The 20,659-nt window shown below is 35.8% G+C and overlaps 1 protein-coding gene and 1 long non-coding RNA gene across 5 annotated transcripts in view; one reads left to right on the top strand and one right to left on the bottom strand.

Moving 5' to 3' along the window:
• The first annotated feature begins 1,431 nt into the window (after window positions 1-1,431).
• LOC126965041 (lipase 3-like) overlaps window positions 1,432-20,659 on the top strand; it is a 59,294-nt gene continuing 40,066 nt past the window's right edge. For 2 of the 4 annotated variants that reach the window (XM_050808475.1, XM_050808476.1), the window contains exons 1-4: window positions 1,432-1,578; window positions 6,236-6,437; window positions 6,815-7,185; window positions 7,278-7,436. In XM_050808475.1, the coding sequence (XP_050664432.1) occupies window positions 1,432-1,578; window positions 6,236-6,437; window positions 6,815-7,185; window positions 7,278-7,436 (879 nt within the window). Of the gene's footprint in view, window positions 1,579-6,235; window positions 6,438-6,814; window positions 7,186-7,277; window positions 7,437-8,534; window positions 8,983-20,659 lie in introns of those variants that run through there. The other 2 variants (XM_050808474.1, XM_050808473.1) reach the window with 2 other exon arrangements.
• Window positions 14,206-19,320, bottom strand: LOC126965163 (uncharacterized). Its single transcript, XR_007729485.1, has 3 exons — window positions 19,232-19,320; window positions 18,912-19,073; window positions 14,206-14,481 (listed from the first exon to the last, which is right to left on the bottom strand). It is a non-coding gene; the product is annotated as an uncharacterized LOC126965163 (long non-coding RNA).

The raw sequence follows: 20,659 nt of genomic DNA, 5'->3' as shown, positions 1-20,659 counted from the left end.
CGGTCTGCCGCTGTTCCTCTTGTGGGCGGCGGTACATTCAACGCGTCACACCGCACCGAACACTAAGTCACTTCTAGCTTCTTCTTCTTCACCTGGAACACTTGGCACTTTTCACACTTCTTTTCTTCTTCTTCTTCCTTAACACTTTCGAGTCAGAACGAGAACTGCCGTAGGCCACGCTTAGTACGGCTTATATACCCCCGGATCTGTTCTATTTTCAAAATGATTCCCCCATTCCATCTTTAAATTTAAATTGTACTAGAAATTTCTTTTAACTATTGTTATCCTGCTTACACATTTTCCATCCTCTTTACTCTGTTCGATTTGATCTTGAACTTTCTAGAAATTTCCATTAACTTTACAAAACCCAAAAAATCCATACACTCGTAGGTGTATCGAACCCGGGTCTACAGCGTCTAAAGTAAACACTTTTCCGCTGAGCTACGAGTATTGCTGACGGAACTGTTGAAATTAACAATGTCTCGAAGTTTGACACTCTCGTCATTTTCATTGCTGCGCGATATTAAATTTGACATTCTCGTCATATACGTCGAAGCGTTGCTACGCAACAATATCAATTAACGGACTGAGTTAATTATACACTTTACTTATGCGAGCGATTGTGAAATTGGCGCCAAAGACTGTTCTAGTGCGTGGAGGCACGATCATTCACGATTCACGATTAAATAAATAAAGCTCGCTGTGTTCACTGAGTTTATTTGAGATTGCCTCAATATGAGGGCCCTATTGGAGTTTTCCACCTCATACTATTCCAAGGGACGAAGTAGAATCTAAAAGTTTTAAGGGTTGATTTTATGGTTTCTTTCGAGGCTGCAAATGGCGTATCATCAATGTAGATGAGGAATAAGAAAGGTCCTAGGAATAAACCCTGAGGCAATCCCATCCGCATTACAGCTCCTGATGAATGTTCATTAGTAATTACTACTTTCTGGGTTCTATTAGATGAGTGTGACGTAATAAGATCAAGTAATAATAATTTAGTTTTTAGTTTACGGACAATGGAACAATAGTCTACGCAATCAAATGTTATCGAAAGATCACAAAATATTCCTAAAGCGTTATCTGATTTCTCCCAAGTATTAAATATGTGTCGACCTTTCGGTAAACCAAATTGTTTGGGATGTTAGATATGTTTGCCAGAGAAATGGTTTAAAATTTGATTTAATATTATATTTCATTTTTTTTGTAGGTACAATAGAAACTGGTCTATAATTTGTTAGTATTATTAATCCTTATTATTATTATTAAGTCTTTCGGATAATATTCACATTTATATGAATTTTATCATTGAATAGCATAATTATGATTTATATCCGCTTTATCTGATATCAATTAATTTTATAAGACTTATCTGATGTTAATTAATTATATAAGACTGAATTATTTTCGAGAAATGCAACCATTTCTAAAATGCTGTCTGCTCTTTTGGTTCTATTTTGTGTAGCAGTTACGCATGCGGGTAGATCGCCGAACGCTGATTATGTTGAAGAGTTGATAAGAAACAACAAATTTGGACGAATTTCGGACAGCGTTGTAGAAGATGCGTTACTGGATGTTGTAAGTAGCATAGATCAAGTTTATCTATGTACTCCTTATAGATCTGTAGCCTCATCTGTAATTATTTTTTTATGTAATTTTTATTACCTTATCAAATCAAAAACGTCTTATGACAGACCGACCACAATTCTATGATTTTTTTTAATTTTGTGCATCTTTATAATAATATGTCCTTTTATAACACAAGAGCCGCGAAAAATCCGCAAGCCGTATAAGATTGCATGATCTTGGTGAAAATTATAAATCAGATGACTAATGAATATAATATTCTAGGCACGACTTCGTCATCCTATTAGATAGGTCATTGGTACATCTTCTTTTGAGGTAAGTTAGACAACTTTTGTTCCGTTATGCTACGATCCTGATTTTACTTGCCAGAATATCTCAAGTTTCCCATTGGGAAGATAAGTAATGCACATCTTACAATTCATATGCACATCCATAGTTACTACAAAAACAAATTCCTCAAGACGGCGGTAAAATCCAAGATAACAATTTATACCTACATGTCAGTGAGCGATTTTCGGTATTAAGTGTGCAAGCAAGGTCATACAAGGTAGGCACGGAAAGAGTCCATGAAAATCAAACCATAGCGGTTGTTGAGAATGAAGAGTAATCGAGAAACCAATCAAGACATCGGCAAGCACCATACAAAACACATACGAAATCATAATAAAGCTTAATTTTTTGCTCGGCCGACCGTAGCGCGTACAAATACGCGCTGCCCATGTTCAGAGGTGTTCGCAACGGCTATAAATATTTTATACGCTATAATATATTAGTACACTTCGTTATGACATATGATGCGTTTGATTATCGTTGCTATTCCTTACAGAATGTTGATGTATCGTGCGCTGTTCAGTATTATTCTATACATTATTGTTCTGTGAGCTTTTAAAAGTGCTTACTAATAATGTACCTACTTATTAAAAAAATTGAATTTCCTTCGTACTTTTTATACATGCTTAGGACTGTCTGACTGAAATTATGATTTATAATAAAATATAAATATCTATTATTTATTGATTTTATTTATGCAGTTTAAATTTAATCTTCTAGTTCGTTATTCTACTCAGTAAATACTAAATTGTCAGGCGTAGGTACTTAAAAGTGCATTGATTTTATGTACAATAGTTATTTGAAACTATTTATACAGAAAATACTCAACCTATTTCTATTTACACTATACTGATAAAAAACTAAATTTAGATACAATTTTTATAAAACTTTTTAAGCTATTCTATAAAATAAACTTTACAAACAATCAATTCAAAATCATTCACAAACGCACGATAGTCAATAATCAATGTTCAATACTAATTAAAATACCTACGTCATACGAAGTCAAGTGAGCCGCAAGCGCGTTATATCCGATCTGACTTAATATTTATTCAAACAAACAAAATAATCTAACGTTGGATAGCCGAACAAATTGTATTCGTTTGTCGACTTTTATTTGAATAAAGTTCTTATGCAGTCGTCTTAGAGCACAGATTTGATACTTATTCAACCAAAAAATAATCTAACGCGTTGCATAGCCAAACAAAATATATTCTTTTGCCTAATATATTTCCAATTACAACTGGACTTTTATTTGAATATAGTTCTTATGCAGTCTTCTTAGAGCATAATTTGGCAGGTAACAAAAATAGAGTATCGCTTCAATTATAAACGACTTTCATTTGAATTTAGTTCTTATGCAGTCTTCTTAGAGCATAATTTGGCTGGTGACAAAAATAGCGCATCGCATGATTTATAAATGACTTTATTTGAATTTAGTTCTTATGCAGTCCTCTTAGAGCATAATTTGGGATGTGACAATAATCGCGTATCACATTAACATTAAATAACGCTTGCCAGTTTTAATAAATAATAGGTAATATGATTATAAATATATATTAGATTATTTTATCAGCTATCTAATATAACGAACACCTCTACCCATGTTGCATTTAGTGCTCAGCTGACATCAAACTTGATTGGACGTGTACAATTGTGAAGAAAAATTAATTCATATTGTAACCTTGTTAATATGTGCGTACTACTTAAGTACAATTACGGAATAAATATATGAGAAGATATCATGTTTACCCAATTAATTATTAGAGTGCCTAATTGAAGGAGAAATTTATACAATATATTTTTTAATTACGATGTTATGCACGCGCGTGCGTTCGGTCGCTCGGCCAGCGTCGCACTGAACATATATTTTATTTATCGCCAATTCGCAATTGCAAGACAGCGGACCGACGTAGGCAAGACCGACGAGCTCGACTGACGATTCTCGTCAGCGCCACGTAGCTTTACGCGCGTAGCAATTGTTAGCTGATGCGGTAGACTGTACGCGTACATAATATTATGTTCTCATTATTATAGCTACGTTTGACTGACGTCAGCGCTGACCATCGGTCAAACTTTAAATCTAGCCAAACGAGCAATGAGCAAGCCACAGCAGGTAACAAGTAAATAGGTACTGATTCCATTGTGAACTGGTAATGTTAGTCAAGTTGGCGAATGCCGTGCAAGTGACATACACTGAAAAGATAAGACTGAGTTATCTTACGGTGGCAACATCACATTGCTATTCGTATTCGCTATTTGTTTTTTTTTCGTCCAAATACAACTATATGAAGTGGCTCTATTTGTCTATATTTGCCTATTCTCACGAATAAGACGAATACACGAACATCCGTATCAGCCCCCTTTTCGGTTTTTTGCAACATATCAAACGATTACGAATTTACCGATTCATGTTCGTTTGCCGTCTACCTTATTATCTATGCACGTTTAAATTAGTTTTTTATTAGGGTTCCGTAGCCAAATGGCAAAAACAGGTCCCATATAGATACGCTATACCTGTCCGTCCGTCTGTCACAGCCACTTTTTTCCGAAACTATAAAAACTATACTGCTTAAACTTGGTAAGTAGATGTATTCTGTGAACCACCCTTAGATTTTCACACAAAGACAGAAATAAAAGATATATACATTTCGGGGATTCCCCATTTTTTTTTCAACCAACCCATTCGATAGGTCTTCAAAAATGATACTGAGGTTTCTAGAATCATTTTTTTCTTAACTAAAATGTTTTTGCAACAGACACTTCCAAAGTGGTAAAATGTGTCCCTCCTGTACCTACCATAAGACAATGATAAAACAAAAATAATATACGCATTATACGCATACGACATGGGTATCTTCAAAAAAAGCTGGTACACCTTCCTTAAACACGCTCCTGTGATTCCTCTGGTGTTGCAAGATAATGTGGGCGGCGGTGATCACTTAACACCAGGTGACCCGTACGCTAGTTTGTTCTCCTATTCCATAAAAAAACTATGATATTTGCCACTAGATCCTTCCTATAATATAAATGCCGATTATCTGCTATATCTTATGCTATACACCATTTATATACTTGTATTGTGAAACGCAAATGATGTGTTTGTTCGATAGATAAGTAGCAAGTAGCCTATTCCTATCTTTACTTGAACGTTGTGATACAACCCCTTAGTCAAAAAATTCAGAATCCAGATAAGTAATCACCACAAATTAAATCTTCCCCGAAACACTCTGCATCTTATGGTAGTTTAGTACGTTCAGTAGTTTTTGCAGGAATAGAATATATAATATAATTTTTAGGAATAGTAACTATAAACTATTTTATCGACGAAAATACCCCATATAGAGGGTATTTTAGCGACGAAAATGTCCCATATAGAGGGTATTTTATCGACGAAAATACCCCATATAGAGGGTCAATTCCAAAACTCTACCAGCCTGCAGCTACTTTTATAATTATCGTAGCAAAATTCACCTTATTAAATATATTAAATTTCGAGAACGGGGATTACATTTTGTTTTGCAATTGACACACGCTGCTGAAAATCCTCATGCCATAAGACCTGCATCGCCCAGATGTACTCAAATACTGGAAAATATGAATTTTCTCCCTCCGGCAATCACAAAAAAAAAAACATTTATTTGCTAGCTTTTTTTATAGTATTCGTTACTCTACAAACTTGCCTTTAAAATAACACCAACATTGAGCCCTTGCATGACGTAGAACTAACACCGCCGTTATTTTACAAATTAAGGTGAATTTTGCTAAATTAAAAATTAAGTAGCTGCAGACTGGGGTTTTGGAATTGACCTTCTATATGGGGTATTTTCGTTGATAAAATAGTTTAAAGTTACTATTCCGTAAGTTTTATTACTATATGCCAGGACACTTTATACATAGATATAGTGCCTGCTTAAGTTAAGCTAACATTTTTTTATGAAAATAATGGACGAGATGAGCAGGACGTTCAGCTGATGGTAATTGATACGCCCCTACCCATTAAAATGCAGTGCCGCTCAGTATTCTTGAAAAACCCAAAAAATTCTGAGCACTACAATAATTGCGCTCGTTACCTTGAGACATAAGATATTAAGTCTCATTTGTCCAGTAATTTCACGGTGCCCTTCTGTCCGAAACACAATAATGTTTACACATTACTGCTTCACGGCAGAAAAAAGCGCCGTTGTGGTACCCATAATCTAGCCGGCTTCCTGTGCAAAGGAGCCTCCCACTGGTTTATTTTGTTTATAAAAAATGTAGACAAAGAGCAATTCAAAACAACAAGAGCATTCAAAATGAAACACAAATATATTTTCAGCCTGATCTCGCGGCGAAGTACAGATATCCACTAGAGGAACATACGGTCGTCACTCCCGATGGATACATTTTGCAGATGCATCGTATTCCTTATGGCCGAGACAACAACAATGAGCCTGGAGACAAACCCGTCGTATTTGTTATGCACGGGCTGTGGGGATCATCTGCCGACTTTATTCTAATGGGCCCGGGTTCAGGATTGGGTGCGTTAAGCAAAAACTTTTATTGTTAATTTTGTTTATTTTTAAAAAAATTATATTTTATTTTCTTTTATTAAAAAAAAACAAATAATTGCGAAACTGAAGTGGCAGTGGGCACATAGTTCGACGGACAGGTTGGCGGTGGGGCAGAAAAGTCCTCGAATGGCGACCACGTACCGAAAGACGCAGTGTTGGTAGGCCCCCCAAAAGATGGACCGACGATTTGGTCAAGATCACCGGAATACGTTGGATGAGGGCAGCGCAGTACAGATAGTCGTGAAGATCTTTGCGGGAGGCCTTTGTCCAGCACTGGACGTCTTCCGGCTGATGATGATAATGAATCAAATTTATAATAAAATTTTTGATATTTTTCATTTTAGCGTATCTCCTAGCTGAAGAGGGATATGATGTATGGATGGGTAATGCTCGTGGAAACTATTACTCCCGAAGACATGAATGGTTACGGCCTGATGCACTATTGAATACTGCCTTTTGGAATTTCTCTTGGGATGAAATTGGACACATTGATTTACCGTCGATGATAGACTATACACTGGAATATACTGGCAAGCAACAATTGCATTACATTGGTTTCTCTCAGGGCACCACTTCGTTCTATGTGATGGGATCTCTCCGGCCTGAATATAATGACAAGATCATTTCAATGCACGCCCTAGCACCTATAGCGTACATGGCCCACGTTCCAAATCTGTTACTCAGAGCACTGGCTCCATTTGCTACACAAATTGCGGTAAACATCATGTATTAAGTGCGCAAAAGTGCGCACATTTGCGCAAGAATTTCGGAATATTTGCTTTTTTCTATTCATTTTGCTTTTTGCAGGATGTAGCCAATCTGCTTGGTATTGGAGAATTTTTGTCACACAGTCCTTTTTACACATGGGCTGGCCAATCTTTATGTAGTGATGAGGCAGTATTCCAACCAGTCTGTAGCAATATTCTATTCCTAATCAGTGGATATAGTCCGGACCAACTAAACACGGTAACTTATTACAATTATTATAAATACGAAAATTGCCGAAGCAATTTAAAAATAAAACTTTGGAGTACGTAACCTACCGATCAGATCGCTGTGATTGTTTTCAAATTCGATATCAAAGTCAAACTTAAACTAAACGCTTTTGAATTGTCACTGGTAACAACAGTTGTCCAAATAACACACAACCTTTTCCTTAACCCCTTACACCTTTATCCTAGCAACCTTGCCGGTACAAGTTAAGAATAAATCGCGAGCCGAGACATCTATGGTCGTATGGCGTAACACACATTCCGCCAAGTAACCGCAGGCGAAGGTTGAGCTCCCGCATCATTTTAGTATAAATCCAGGAAATCCTCGTATTCCTGTCGATTTGCCGTCGTGAGATCATAGTGATTTCTTCGTTAAGTTTCCCGCGATATATATATTGTGGTTCGCCAGCACACTCAGGCGAATATAGAAGAACCCAGGATCTTGCAGAAGAGGTGAGTACCGGCTATTACCGGCCTTTACTTCAATTATTCCTGTTCTGTTCACCTGAGTCCCCTTTTTATTAATACAGTCCACTTTAAATTCCCTGGCGCAACCAGTCACTTTTTTTAAATTACTGAATCTACCATATGTTCGAAAAAAGAAGAGCTCGTGAGAAGAACATACAAGGAACTCAACCACTCTTTTGAATCAATAGAGGTTTTTTACAATGGCTGTAATATACAATACAAATTAGTTTGTAGGGAGCTGCATCATATATGAATGTATAAATTAAAATAAACAATAAAGTAAATTGTATAAATTTAATTATTATCCTCGGATCAATCAATCTTTAGAGCTTGTATTTATTGTTTGTGTAAGGATGCTTCATGAACATGATGGTCGTGATTACTGTCAAAATTAGTTATTGCATCCAACAAATGCAATGATTTATTAACTATAACGGATCGACCTGGTACCACAAGCAGCACCCGTTCACGAGTTTACGCATTGAGCGAAGGAGACGTCCCGGCACATGTCCCCGCTGCAAGCAACGCTACTCAATCTTACTATGCAAAAAAAATTACTAACTAACATAAGTAAAAGTATTTTGAAATAATATTTACATTTCAGACTATGCTGCCAGTGATACTTGGTCACTTTCCCGCAGGATCCTCAATCAGACAGGCTACTCATTACTTGCAAGGAATATCACAGAAGGGATTCCGGCGTTACAACTTTGGCTTGCTGAGAAATCAAAAAATTTATGGAAGTATCAGTCCACCAGATTATAACTTGGGCAATATTACTGCGCCGGTTTTCCTATACTATTCAGAAGGTGACGCGTTATCCCGCGTACTCGATGTCGAGAGATTGTACAATGAACTACCTTTTGCAGAGAAGTTTCTGAACGCGGACAGTAACTACGGTCATATAGATTATGCGTACGGAATTAATGCAACGTCTTTAGTGTACGACTACGTTATTAATACAATCACGTCACTAGAAAATCAAAATAAATAATTTGTATTCAAATGTTACTGTTACAATTTATGCAATAAAGATTTTCGTGTTGTTCATAGATATTTATTATCCTTACTTTTTGATAAGCTTATTAATTTTACACTTTAACGGATGTGCATTAGACTACGTCATGATGGATAGCGACCCCGTTTCCCATTAGCGATCTAGAAAAATTACGAGTTTTTTTGTATCAGATGGAATTACGATGCTGGCTAGATTATGGGTACGACAACGGCGCCCATTTCTGCCGTGAAGGAGTAATGTGTAAGCATTATTGTGTTTCGGTCTGAAGGGCGCCGTAGCTAGTGAAATTACTGGGCAAATGAGACTTAACATCGTATGTCTTAAGGTGACGAGGCACTGCATTGTAGTGGGCAGGGCTTATCAATTATTCAGATGAACGTCCTTATCGTCTCGTCCCTTATTGTGATAAAAAAGGGGGCAAACTGGCAAGAGGCTCACGACATGGAGAGTAGTGAGGCAACCGCCCATGGACATCCGCAAAACTAGGAATGGAAAGATGAAAATCAAGAGATACGTTACCAGCTATATTGCAGTGGGGCAACGCTGCCGATATTACAATATACAGTATGGAAATAGCTTATATGAAATAAATGTAGGTACATACTTGTTAGAATATTTGCTGACGATATACCAAAAATTAATGAAATCCATGCATTGGTTTTGTCAAAAAGTAGGCTTTTCATTTCGAGCCAATTTAAACGTCCTGTAAGATTTGGGTAACTGATTCAATGAACTTGAATATTTCAATATCAAAAAGCGGCAACGCCACCTTATGATGCCGTGCAAAAGTTGAATAGCAGCGCTGGAAAGTTGCCTTTGAATTGCGCCGCCCGCGGCTGTCAAAAAGATACTGCCGGCACGTGTATTTTATAGCCTAAACACATAGTCGGATTTGGCCCGGCTGAAACTGTACTGTACTGTCTGGTACCGGAACATTTTTTTTATTTATGGAAAAGGAGGACAAACGAGCGTACGGGTCACCTGGTGTTAAGTGATCACCGCCGCCCACATTCTCTTGCAACACCACTGGAATCACACGAGCGTTGTTGGCCTTTAAGGTGGGTCGTATCGTCCCGGAAATACCTCACAAGGAAGTTCATTCCACAACATTGTAGTACGTGGAAAAAAGCCCACGCCAGGACCGCCACACATTCAGATGGTGGGGATGATATCCTAACTTGTGGCGTGTCGTGCGAAGGTGGAATTCGGCGGTAGGAATCAGGTTAAACAGCTCTTCGGAACACTACCCGTGATAAATGCGGTAGAAGACACACAATGAAGCGACGTCTCTATGCAACGCCAAGTGATCCAGCCGTTCGCAGAGCACTGGGTCCCCGACAATTCTAGCTGCTTTGCGTTGCACGCGTTCAAATGGATCGAGCTGATACTGGGGTGCGCCAGATCTGAGATAACAGCAATATTTGAAAGAAAGAACGAAAGATTTTTATCTTGAAACGTATAAGTAAGTAGTATACAAAGACATAACATAAAAAATAAATATAAACTTAAGATTGATAAACAAGCAAAAAACAAAAAGACTGAAACATTTCTATTATTTATATACGATTCAAAAAATGGTCCCAACTCAGCATGTCCCAAAGCTGTCACTGTACTTCGACCCTTTCTGAATCCCGACTGTAGTTCAGGCAAAATATTATTCTCTTCAAGATATTTCGTAAATTGTGTACAAACAGCTTTCTTTAACACCTTTGATAAACATGGCAATACACTTATAGGCCTGAGATCGTTAATCTCACAAGGGTTTGAATTTTTTGGTAAAGGCTTCACAATTGCTGTTTTCCATATGTCAGGGCATGTGGATGTGCTAAAAGACATATTTATGTGGTTTTTTATAACCTCTAGTGTATATGGAAATGTCATAATAAGCATGTCTAGAGTAATATTATCGCAACCCACAGCATTTGACTTAAGACTCTTTAATTTCGAAAATTTTATCAAAATCAACCATCTTAATTTCAAACACAGCATCACTGTATTTATGATATTCATACTATGTTAGCTGCGAGATACTAACATTAGAGCGACCTGGTATGTCTAAAAAATGGTTATTTATCCTGTCCGGGTCACTGAAATACATGGGCAGTTCAATATTATTTTTAGGTAATAAAACATTTCTTAGGTTTTTCCAGAGCAGTTTTGGTTGATTTATTTTATTATTTATATTATGTTTAAAGTATGCAGATTTCTCAAAATAAAGAACAAAGGCATTCAATTTCATTTACGAAACTTTTATCCCGGGACAAAAACTTATCCCACGTGAACAAAGTCGCGGTGGACAGCTAGTATTTAATAATTAAATTGAAAACGTGCGTTTCAGACAGTCTATTTTAATGAAATAGCTCCTTCCTTTAAAAAATAATCCCCTAATTTCTTTTTTATATCTTTTGCATTGTCAGGAGACCGACGTGCACAGTTCCTTATTGGTTGTAATGTTTCATAATCCTTTCTTAAACTTTCGCAGTCTCTTATTCCAGAAGAGTAAGTATCTGAATGAGCTCGTAAATAGTTGTGCAAGTGAGCGGCCGTCAGTACTATAACTGCTGCTTTATCTGGTTCTACCATAAGAGGGTTCCTTAGAACTCTGAAGACTTGTGCCATTATACCAAAAACATTTTCCACAACACGACGTGCTCTGCTTAAACGATAGTTGAACACCCTTTAAAGAGTACCTGTCGCATGTGTTTTGCCGGGAAATGGTTTCATCATGTTTTCGGTCAATGCAAATGCAGAGTCACCTAGTAAATAATATGGTATAACTTTATTACGTCCTTCCAAAGGTGTCGGAGTGGGCAATTTCAATTCACCTTTTACCATCAAAGAGTATAGTTTAGTATTCTTGTATACTCCACCATCAGATATTCGGCCCTGACAACCGACATCGACAAACCTAATCTTGTAATGAGCATCGGCCAAAATAAATAACACAATACTGAAATTGCCCTTATAGTTGTAAAATTCGGTACCCCTGTTAACAGGCGCCTGTAAAGGTAGGTATTCAATTACAATATACAGTACCGTATAATCCACAAATGAATGCAGTCGCAGAACGAATGAAAATATAGATCATATAAAGATCAGCCTAATGAAGAGTGTGATGAAGATTATTCAAGGAGTGAAGAATTATATGAAGACAATGAGGAAGGTGAACAGCGTCAAGAAGTAAAACAAGAGGTTAAAGTTGAATAGGAAAATGAAGAAAAATGAAGAAAAAACAGGGAGAAGTAAAAGGAAAATAACTAAACCAAAATGGCATGAAAACTATGTTCTAGATTTTGATGATGATACAGAAGTTCTATATGCATTATTGGCTAGTAATCAAGATGCACCACAAAGTTTTGAAGAAATACAGAACAGGAAAGATAAAAGAGAATGGTTAAAAGCGATTAAAGAAGAAATAGATGTTTTAGAAGAAAGTCAGACATGGAAAGAAGTCCCTAAGAAAAATAATCAGAAACTTTTGGATAGTAAATGACTAGACATTTTTATAAACCAAACAGATTATATGAAAAGTGTATTAAACAAATGGGGTATGACTGGATTGTAAATGTTGTGACACACCAATGGATCAAAATTTTATTTTAGAAATTGATAACTCTGAGATTGAATTAAGTTTGGAACATAAATGTAGATCACTTATTGGTTCTTTAATGTATGCTATGATTGGTTGAAGGCCTGATATGCAACTTCAGTTTGTAACTTGAGTCCCTTTCAATCAAAACCTTGTGAAAACTTGTATAAATCTATTAAGAGAGTTTTAAGATACATTAAGCAGACTGTTAATTATTCATTATGTTTTAAGAAAGATAATGTTTCAAATGGTATATTGGTAGGATATGCAGATGCAGATTTTGGTAGAGACACTGTTGATAGGAAGTCCACATCTGGATATTTGTTTAAATTGTTTAATAATACTGTTATCTGGAAGTCGAGAAAACAAAGTACTGTTGCCTTAAGCACTACTGAGTCAGAATTAATATCACTTTGTGAAGCATCAATGGAAGCATGTTGGCTTATTAAGTTGTTAAAAGATTTGAATATTATGATAGAAAATGTTACTATTTTTGAGGATAATCAAAGCTGTATTAAAACTGTTAAGAATCCAGATCAAAAGAGGTTAAAACATATTGATGTAAAGTATAACTTTATTAAAGAGAAACTAGAGGCAGGTGTTATTATAGTAAGATATGTGTCAACTAAGGATCAACTTGCTGATATATTAACAAAACCTTTGCCTAAAATTCAACAAAACTATTTTGTAAAATGTATGGGTCTATCATAAAGTGCTTAGAATAAATAAATAAAAAAAAAATATGGTTATCTAAAGTTAGTATTGCAGTGTAAGTCAAATTTGTAAGTGAAAGTGTTAATGTGTAATAAGTAAGAGTTATAAGTTTATTGAACTTAGAGTATTTCAGTTTTAAGTGTTGTATGTAAAATGTAACGTTACGGGAGCGCGGAGCGCAAGAGGCTCGCGAACATAGTGGATGAACCCGGCTTTAAAGCCTCGCCTAGTATCGGAATACTGGGTCTCAAAATCTCGAGCGATTGCCAGAACGGTGGCCATCTGGAGGGCAAAGCCAAATTGGCGTCGAAGAAGTTCGGCGTCATTAATAGAACAAGGCAATACTTCAAGCCAGCCCACATTCTAGCGCTCTACAAAGCGCAGCTCCAGCCATCAAATTTATCTAATGGAGCACTTGTCACCAAGCAACCGAGAGCTGCATGCTCAGGCCCGCATCTTTAAAAAGGAAAACCAGAACAAATATGTTTGGGTTCGTAATGGTCGAGTAATGTTAAGAAAAGATGATTCTACTTCGGCAGTATGGGTAAAGAATGCTGAAATCTTAAGGAATATTGTAAATAAGTAGTTTTAAAAAAAAAACTTTGTATTAACATGATATGTATCTGTAGGTTAAGTTAAATGTATGAATTAAATATTTATTACCAAAATTCACGAAGCACCCGAGGCAAGTTGCAGAATCTTTACACAGCTAGCTTAAACTGTAGTTATGATTTAATTATTCTCACAGAAATGCACCTCAATAATAATATTTTCGATGCAGAGGTACCTAACCCAAATTACCAAATATATAGTAGAGATAGGTGTAACACAAATAGTGCTAAATCTGATGGCGGTGGAGACCTGATAGTAATCAGAAAGGAACTAGAATATTCAAGGCTTTTTTGTTATGAAAGTACAATAGAGGATTTGTGGATAAAAATAAAATCACAAATGCCTGATAAAAATATATTTAATAGTTTATGTAATTGTGATGTATACTTGCCGCCACCTTTAACAATGTTTTGTTTTGTTTTGCTTTGGCTTGAAAATCAATTATACTGTATCACTAGTGAGTGCTATTACTCTGATAGATAACAGTGATGCATTAGTAGCTGGTGATTTAAACACTGCCCAAATTTCATGGAACATTATTCCTAATCAGATTGATGCTTATACATCCACCACACCCAGCTGTACTTCTAAAAATGGTTACTTTATGTTGTGGAGTTTCTGAAACAACAAAGTTAACAATTTATCTTAAGGAAGTACACTTATACAAGGTGAGATAAATATTATTATATTGTACTGGGTGTTCTATGTTATACAAGGCATTTATTATATATGTAAGTATTTCTTTTTTTTATATATTTTATTTATTTAATTAAATTGCGTTACATGTGACTTAGTTACTAAACAAAATTGTAGTACTAAATAATTATCACATGCACCTCGTAATAACGCATAGCAATGAACGACAGAGGGGCAGACATTCAAATATATTTTTCCTCTAGGTATTCATTAATGGAATAGTAACATTTTTCCAACAGTAACTTTTTCAAAGAGGTTATCAATTTTTTAATATTGGTTTCGGCTTTTAAGTGTTCTGGTAACTTATTATAAATTTTAACTGACATTGGGTAGGGACCTGAACTATGTAATGTTAATTTAGAGTTAGTTTGCAAAGATTATTTTTATAGCGAGGTGTGTTGTGCCGGGGCACGTCTATGATTTTAGTGTATAGATTTGGGTGTTTTCTTACAAACTTACATATTTCGAATATATATGTGCAGGGTAATGTAAGAATATTTAGTTTTTGAAAATGAGGTTTGCAGCTTTCTCTTTGTTTAATATTTGCAAGCACACGAATACATTTTTTCTGTAAAATAAAGAGTTCGTGTGCATCTACACTGTTGCCCCACAGTATGACGCCGTAGTTTAGCCACGCTTGTGCGTAGGCGTGGTAGGCTGTCACTGTCGTTTTTAAATTAGTAGATTTCTTTAGTTCTCTTAAAGCGTATATAAATTGTGATAATTTTAATTTGTTTTTTTGTATATGTGATTTAAAATTCACATTATAATCTATATTTATACTCAGCAGAGAGAAATTTTGAACACATTCTAATTTTGTTTTATTATAATATGTATAATTTATGTCTAGTTCATTTTTTTGCCTCGGTCTAAATTGCATTAATTTTGTTTTACTGAAATTGATCTCTAAATTATGATCGCTTAGCCACTCCTTTACCTTATTTGTAATTGTTTCCATTTTTTCATTAAGTTTGTTACTATTTATACAAGGGAACACAACGGAAAAATCGTCTGCAAACATAACACAATGTACATCAATAACTTTCGGAAAGTCATTGATGTAAATAAGAAAGAGGACACATCCGAGTACGGACCCCTGAGGAATTGAGTCCACACCTGCTGGGCCCTCGACCTGACGCGCGATATAGTTTTAGAGCTTTCATCTAGATAATCTATTTCGACGTACTGTGAACGATTGCTGAGAAAGGAAGTAAACCACTTATGAGCTACACCGCGGATACCAATGTCATATAGTTTATTTAAAAGAATTTCGTATTTAATTGTCTCGTATGCTTTCTTCATGTCAAATAAAATCCCGATTGCGTATTTTTGATTATTTAATATGTTCAATACTTCATTTATATATTTATACGTTGCCAGAGTGGTCGAGCGGTTTTTCCTAAAGCCATGTCGGGCGTCATCAAAAATATTGTATGTTTGGCAAAAGGAATATAATCGTTTGAACATGGCTTTTTCAAATATTTTTGAAATTACAGGTAATAGAGCAATTGGTCGACAGTTATTGGGGTCAGTTTTTTTGTCTTTCTTGTTTGTTGGTTTTATAATAGCAATTTTTAGAAATTCAGGATATATTCCTTCAGAAAAAGACTGATTTATGATTAAAGTTAACGGCGGAACTAGTTCTTCGGCACATTTTTTTATAAGAGTTGACGGTAGTTCATCAGCACCGCAGCTACATTTTAGTTGAAGTTGTCATACTAGTGACATAATCTCTTGTTCATCCACTATATATAGATAATAATTCTTAGTAATCATTTAAAAACTGGTTTGCTGAATGCAGGCTCTCTCAGTACTAACCATGATAACTTTATAGCCACAGTGACTAGGCATGACATAGACATATTGGCCATAAATGAGACATGGCTCAGATCTGGTGAAGAGGGTCGAGCCCCTACATTGCAGGGTTACCAACTTAGACACATACCACGCCCTGTACAGGCGCGTTCGCGAGGAGGTGGTGTAGGGTTCTATACCAAAAAAAAATATAAATGTGCATATCCTCTGTCACCCAATAGATCCTTCTCATAGTTCAGTTGAACAAATGTAGCTCACCATGACCCTTAATGGAAAGGAGTTGGTGATTGGCACTGCATATCGGCCACCTTGGATGAACATGGATTTATTTTTTAATGCATTAACAGACACAATTAGCTCTTTTCCTATTTATGATAATTTAATTTTGCTTGGAGGTTTTAATATTAATATGCTTAGAACAAATCACACTGACACATGTAAATTAAATACCTTCATTACATGTTTTAACCTGACACAAGTTGTTACAGAACCAACTCATTTCACAACATCTAGTCAAACTCTTATTGATGTTGTATGTACCGATTTACACAATAAGAATATTATAGTAGAGCCTTTAGGCTCTTTATTTGGACATTGTCTTGTTGTCTGTGAATTTAGTGTTAAGCAAAATAAACCCACACCTAAGACAATAATATACAGGCCTATTGGCACAGGTTTTTGATAATGACTTGAGATCTGTTAAATGGGACATGATATCATCACTTCAAGATGTTAATGAAATGGTCAGGGCACTGAACCATGGCATTTTAACTATATTTAATGTTCATGCCCCTAATAAAAACATTGTTGTCAAAGAACCCAGGCACCCATGGATAACTGACACAATTAAAACCACGATGCAGCTGAGGATTACTCCTTATGGAGTTGAAGGATTTTCATAAGACAAAGCGACCTTCAAAAAAAGACTATTATAAAATATTAGAATCTTTTGTAAATAGAGCACTTTATTTTGAGAAATCTGCATACTTTAAACATAATATAAATAATAAAATAAATCAACCAAAACTGCTCTGGAAAAACCTAAGAAATGTTTTATTACCTAAAAACTGCCCATGTATTTCAGTGACCCGGACAGGATAAATAACTATTTTTTAGACATACCAGGTCCCTCTAATGTTAGTATCTCGCAGCTAACATACTATGAATATCATAAATACAGTGATGCTGTGTTTCAAATTAAGATGGTTGATTTTGATAAAATTTTCGAAATTATAAAGTCTTAAGTCAAATGCTGTGGGTTGCGATAACATTACTCTGGACATGCTTATTATGACATTTCCATATACACTAGAGGTTATAAAAAACTTCTTAAATATGTCTTTTAGCACATCCACATGCCCTGACACATGGAAAACAGCAATTGTGAAGCCTTTACCAAAAAATTCAAACCCTTGTGAGATTAACGATTTCAGGCCTATAAGTGTATTGCCATGTTTATCAAAGGTGTTAGAGAAAGCTGTTTGTAAACAATTTACAAAATATCTTGAAGAGAATAATATTTTGCCTGAACTACAGTCGGGATTCAGAAAGGGTCGAAGTACAGTGACAGCTTTGCTTGTTTTTACAGACAATATACTACATGCACAAGATAATGGGATGTGTAAATTACTAGTATTGCTAGATTTTTCTAGAGGATTTGACTCAATTAATGTTACTTTGCTGTTATCCAAACTCAGATATTATGGTGTTGATAACAATGCTTTAAAGTGGTTTAATAGTTACTTAAGCAATCACTCTCAATATGTGAAATTACAGAAAAATGATGGGACTACATTATTATCAAATAAGGTAAATATAAAAAGGGGAGTACCCCATGGTTCTATTTTGGGTCCCATTCTTTTCATTTTATATGCTGCTGATATTAAAAGCCATATACAGTACTGCAATTTTCACATTTATGCAGATGATATACAGGTATATATCTCTTGCTTGCCTGCTGACATTGATCAAACTATACAAAAGCTAAATGTAGACCTGGCTAGAATAGCCATGTGGTCTGAGAAAAATGAACTGTTACTCAACCCAGATAAAACCAAGTTCATGATATGTGGTTCTAAGCATCAAGTTAGTAAAATCAGTACAGTAAAGAAAGTGAGGCTTAAAGATCCATTGAGCAAATATATGAAGTACAGAATTTAGGGTTGATAATGGACAGTGAATTGCGATTTGAGAAGCATGTTGCACACTCAGTTAAGAACTGTGTCTATAAGCTGAAAATATTGTATCGTTTAAGACCCTACATTAATGACAGTTTACGTATTCAGTTAGCTGAGTCACAAATTCTCTCAAAACTCAACTACATGGACACAGCCTTTGGTCCTCGCTTGTTAAAAAAAATCCAGAATCTTATCCAGCGTGTTCAAAATGCATGTGCTCGTTTTAGCTTTAACATTCCATTAAGGGCCCATGTGACACCATTCCTAAATAAACATTGCATCCTAAAAATGAGACATAGACGTAAGCTTCACTTAGCCTGCATGCTTTTTGATGTTATAAAATACAAGGTTCTTACTTACTTATATAAAAAGCTTTCCTGGTTTTCAGATCGTAGGTCCTGTGATACTCGAAAAGCTGCTATGCAAATCACAATACCTCAACACAGTTCAGCAGCCTTTAGAGGAAGTTTTCGTTATGCTGCGTCCAAGTGTTGGAACAATATTCCACCACCAATGAGGAGCCTGCAATGCAAAAAACAAAGTTTTAAATTAAAAATCAAACAGTTTTTGTTAAATCATCAGAAACAAGAGGAACCACTGAGACATGACACCAGTACTTTATAAAAGTATTTTACCTAATATATTTTTACTTATAACAATGTACAAGAATAGGTACTCACCAAATATTGTTTTCTCCATTATCTTTTCAATTCAAAACATAAACAAAATTTTTTTTTGGGATTAATTATAATTGACAGTTAACGTAACAAGCAACGAACAGAAATTATCTATTTATTTACATGCGGCCACTGAGTATACAAGTAGAACATTCTAACTCATTCATTGCCCATTGTTAATTATAATCAGATAGAAACACTTAAGAAATTAATTTTAAATTAGGTAACCTTATGTAAGTCTATAAGATTTAGTTTTTATACCACGTTACTTTTAGTTTCCTACCAGTAAAAAGTTTTTGCTTTTAATTTATATATAAATATTTTTCGTGACGTTACAAAATGGCCCAACGGAAGACCAGCGTTGGTTTTCAAACCAGCAACATGCTGAGTTGGGACCATTTTTTGAATCGTATATAAATAATAGAAATGTTTCAGTCTTTTTGTTTTTTGCTTGTTTATCAATCTTAAGTTTATATTTATTTTTTATGTTATGTCTTTGTATACTACTTACTTATGCGTTTCAAAATAAAAATCTTTCTTTCTTTCAAATATTGCTGTTATCTCAGATCTAGCGCACCCCTGTATCAGCTCGATCCATTTGAACGCGTGCAACGCAGAGCAGCTCGAATTGTAGGGGACCCAGTGCTCTGCGAACGGCTGGATCACTTGGCGTTGCGTAGAGACGTCGCTTCATTGTGTGTCTTCTACCGCATTTATCACGGGGAGTGTTCCGAAGAGCTGTTTAACCTGATTCCTGCCGCCGAATTACACCTTCGCACGACACGCCACAAGTTAGGATATCATCCCCACCATCTGAATGTGTGGTGGTCCTGGCGTGGGCTTTTTTCCACGTACTACAATGTTGTGGAATGAACTTCCTTGTGCGGTGTTTCCGGGACGATACGACCCATCTTAAAGGCCGACAACGCTCGTGTGATTCCAGTGGTGTTGCAAGAGAATGTGGGCGGCGGTCACTTAACACCAGGTGACCCGTACGCTCGTTTGTCCTCCTTTTCCATAAATAAAAAAAATGTTCCGGTACCAGACAGTACAGTACAGTTTCAGCCGGGCCAAATCCGACCATGTGTTTAGGCTATAAAATACACTTGCTGGCGGTATCTCTTTGACAGCCGCGGGAGGCGCTATTCAAAGGCAACTTTCCAGCGCTGCTATTCAACTTTTGCACGGCATCATAAGGTGGCGTTGCCGCTTTTTGATATTGAAATATTCAAGTTCATTGAATCATTGACCCAGTTACCAAAATCTTACAGGACGTTTAAATTGGCTCCAAATGAAAAGCCTACTTTAGACAAAACCAATGCACGGATTTCATTAATTTTTGGTAAATCGTCAGCAAATATGCTAACAAGTATGTACCTACATTTATTTCATACAAGCTATTTCCATACTGTATATTGTAATATCGGCAGC

Source organism: Leptidea sinapis, chromosome 6 (assembly GCF_905404315.1).
Source record: "Leptidea sinapis chromosome 6, ilLepSina1.1, whole genome shotgun sequence".
NCBI lineage: Eukaryota > Metazoa > Arthropoda > Insecta > Lepidoptera > Pieridae > Leptidea > Leptidea sinapis.
Note: the sequence above shows the minus strand (reverse complement) of the source record. Positions and strands in the feature narration are given on the sequence as shown.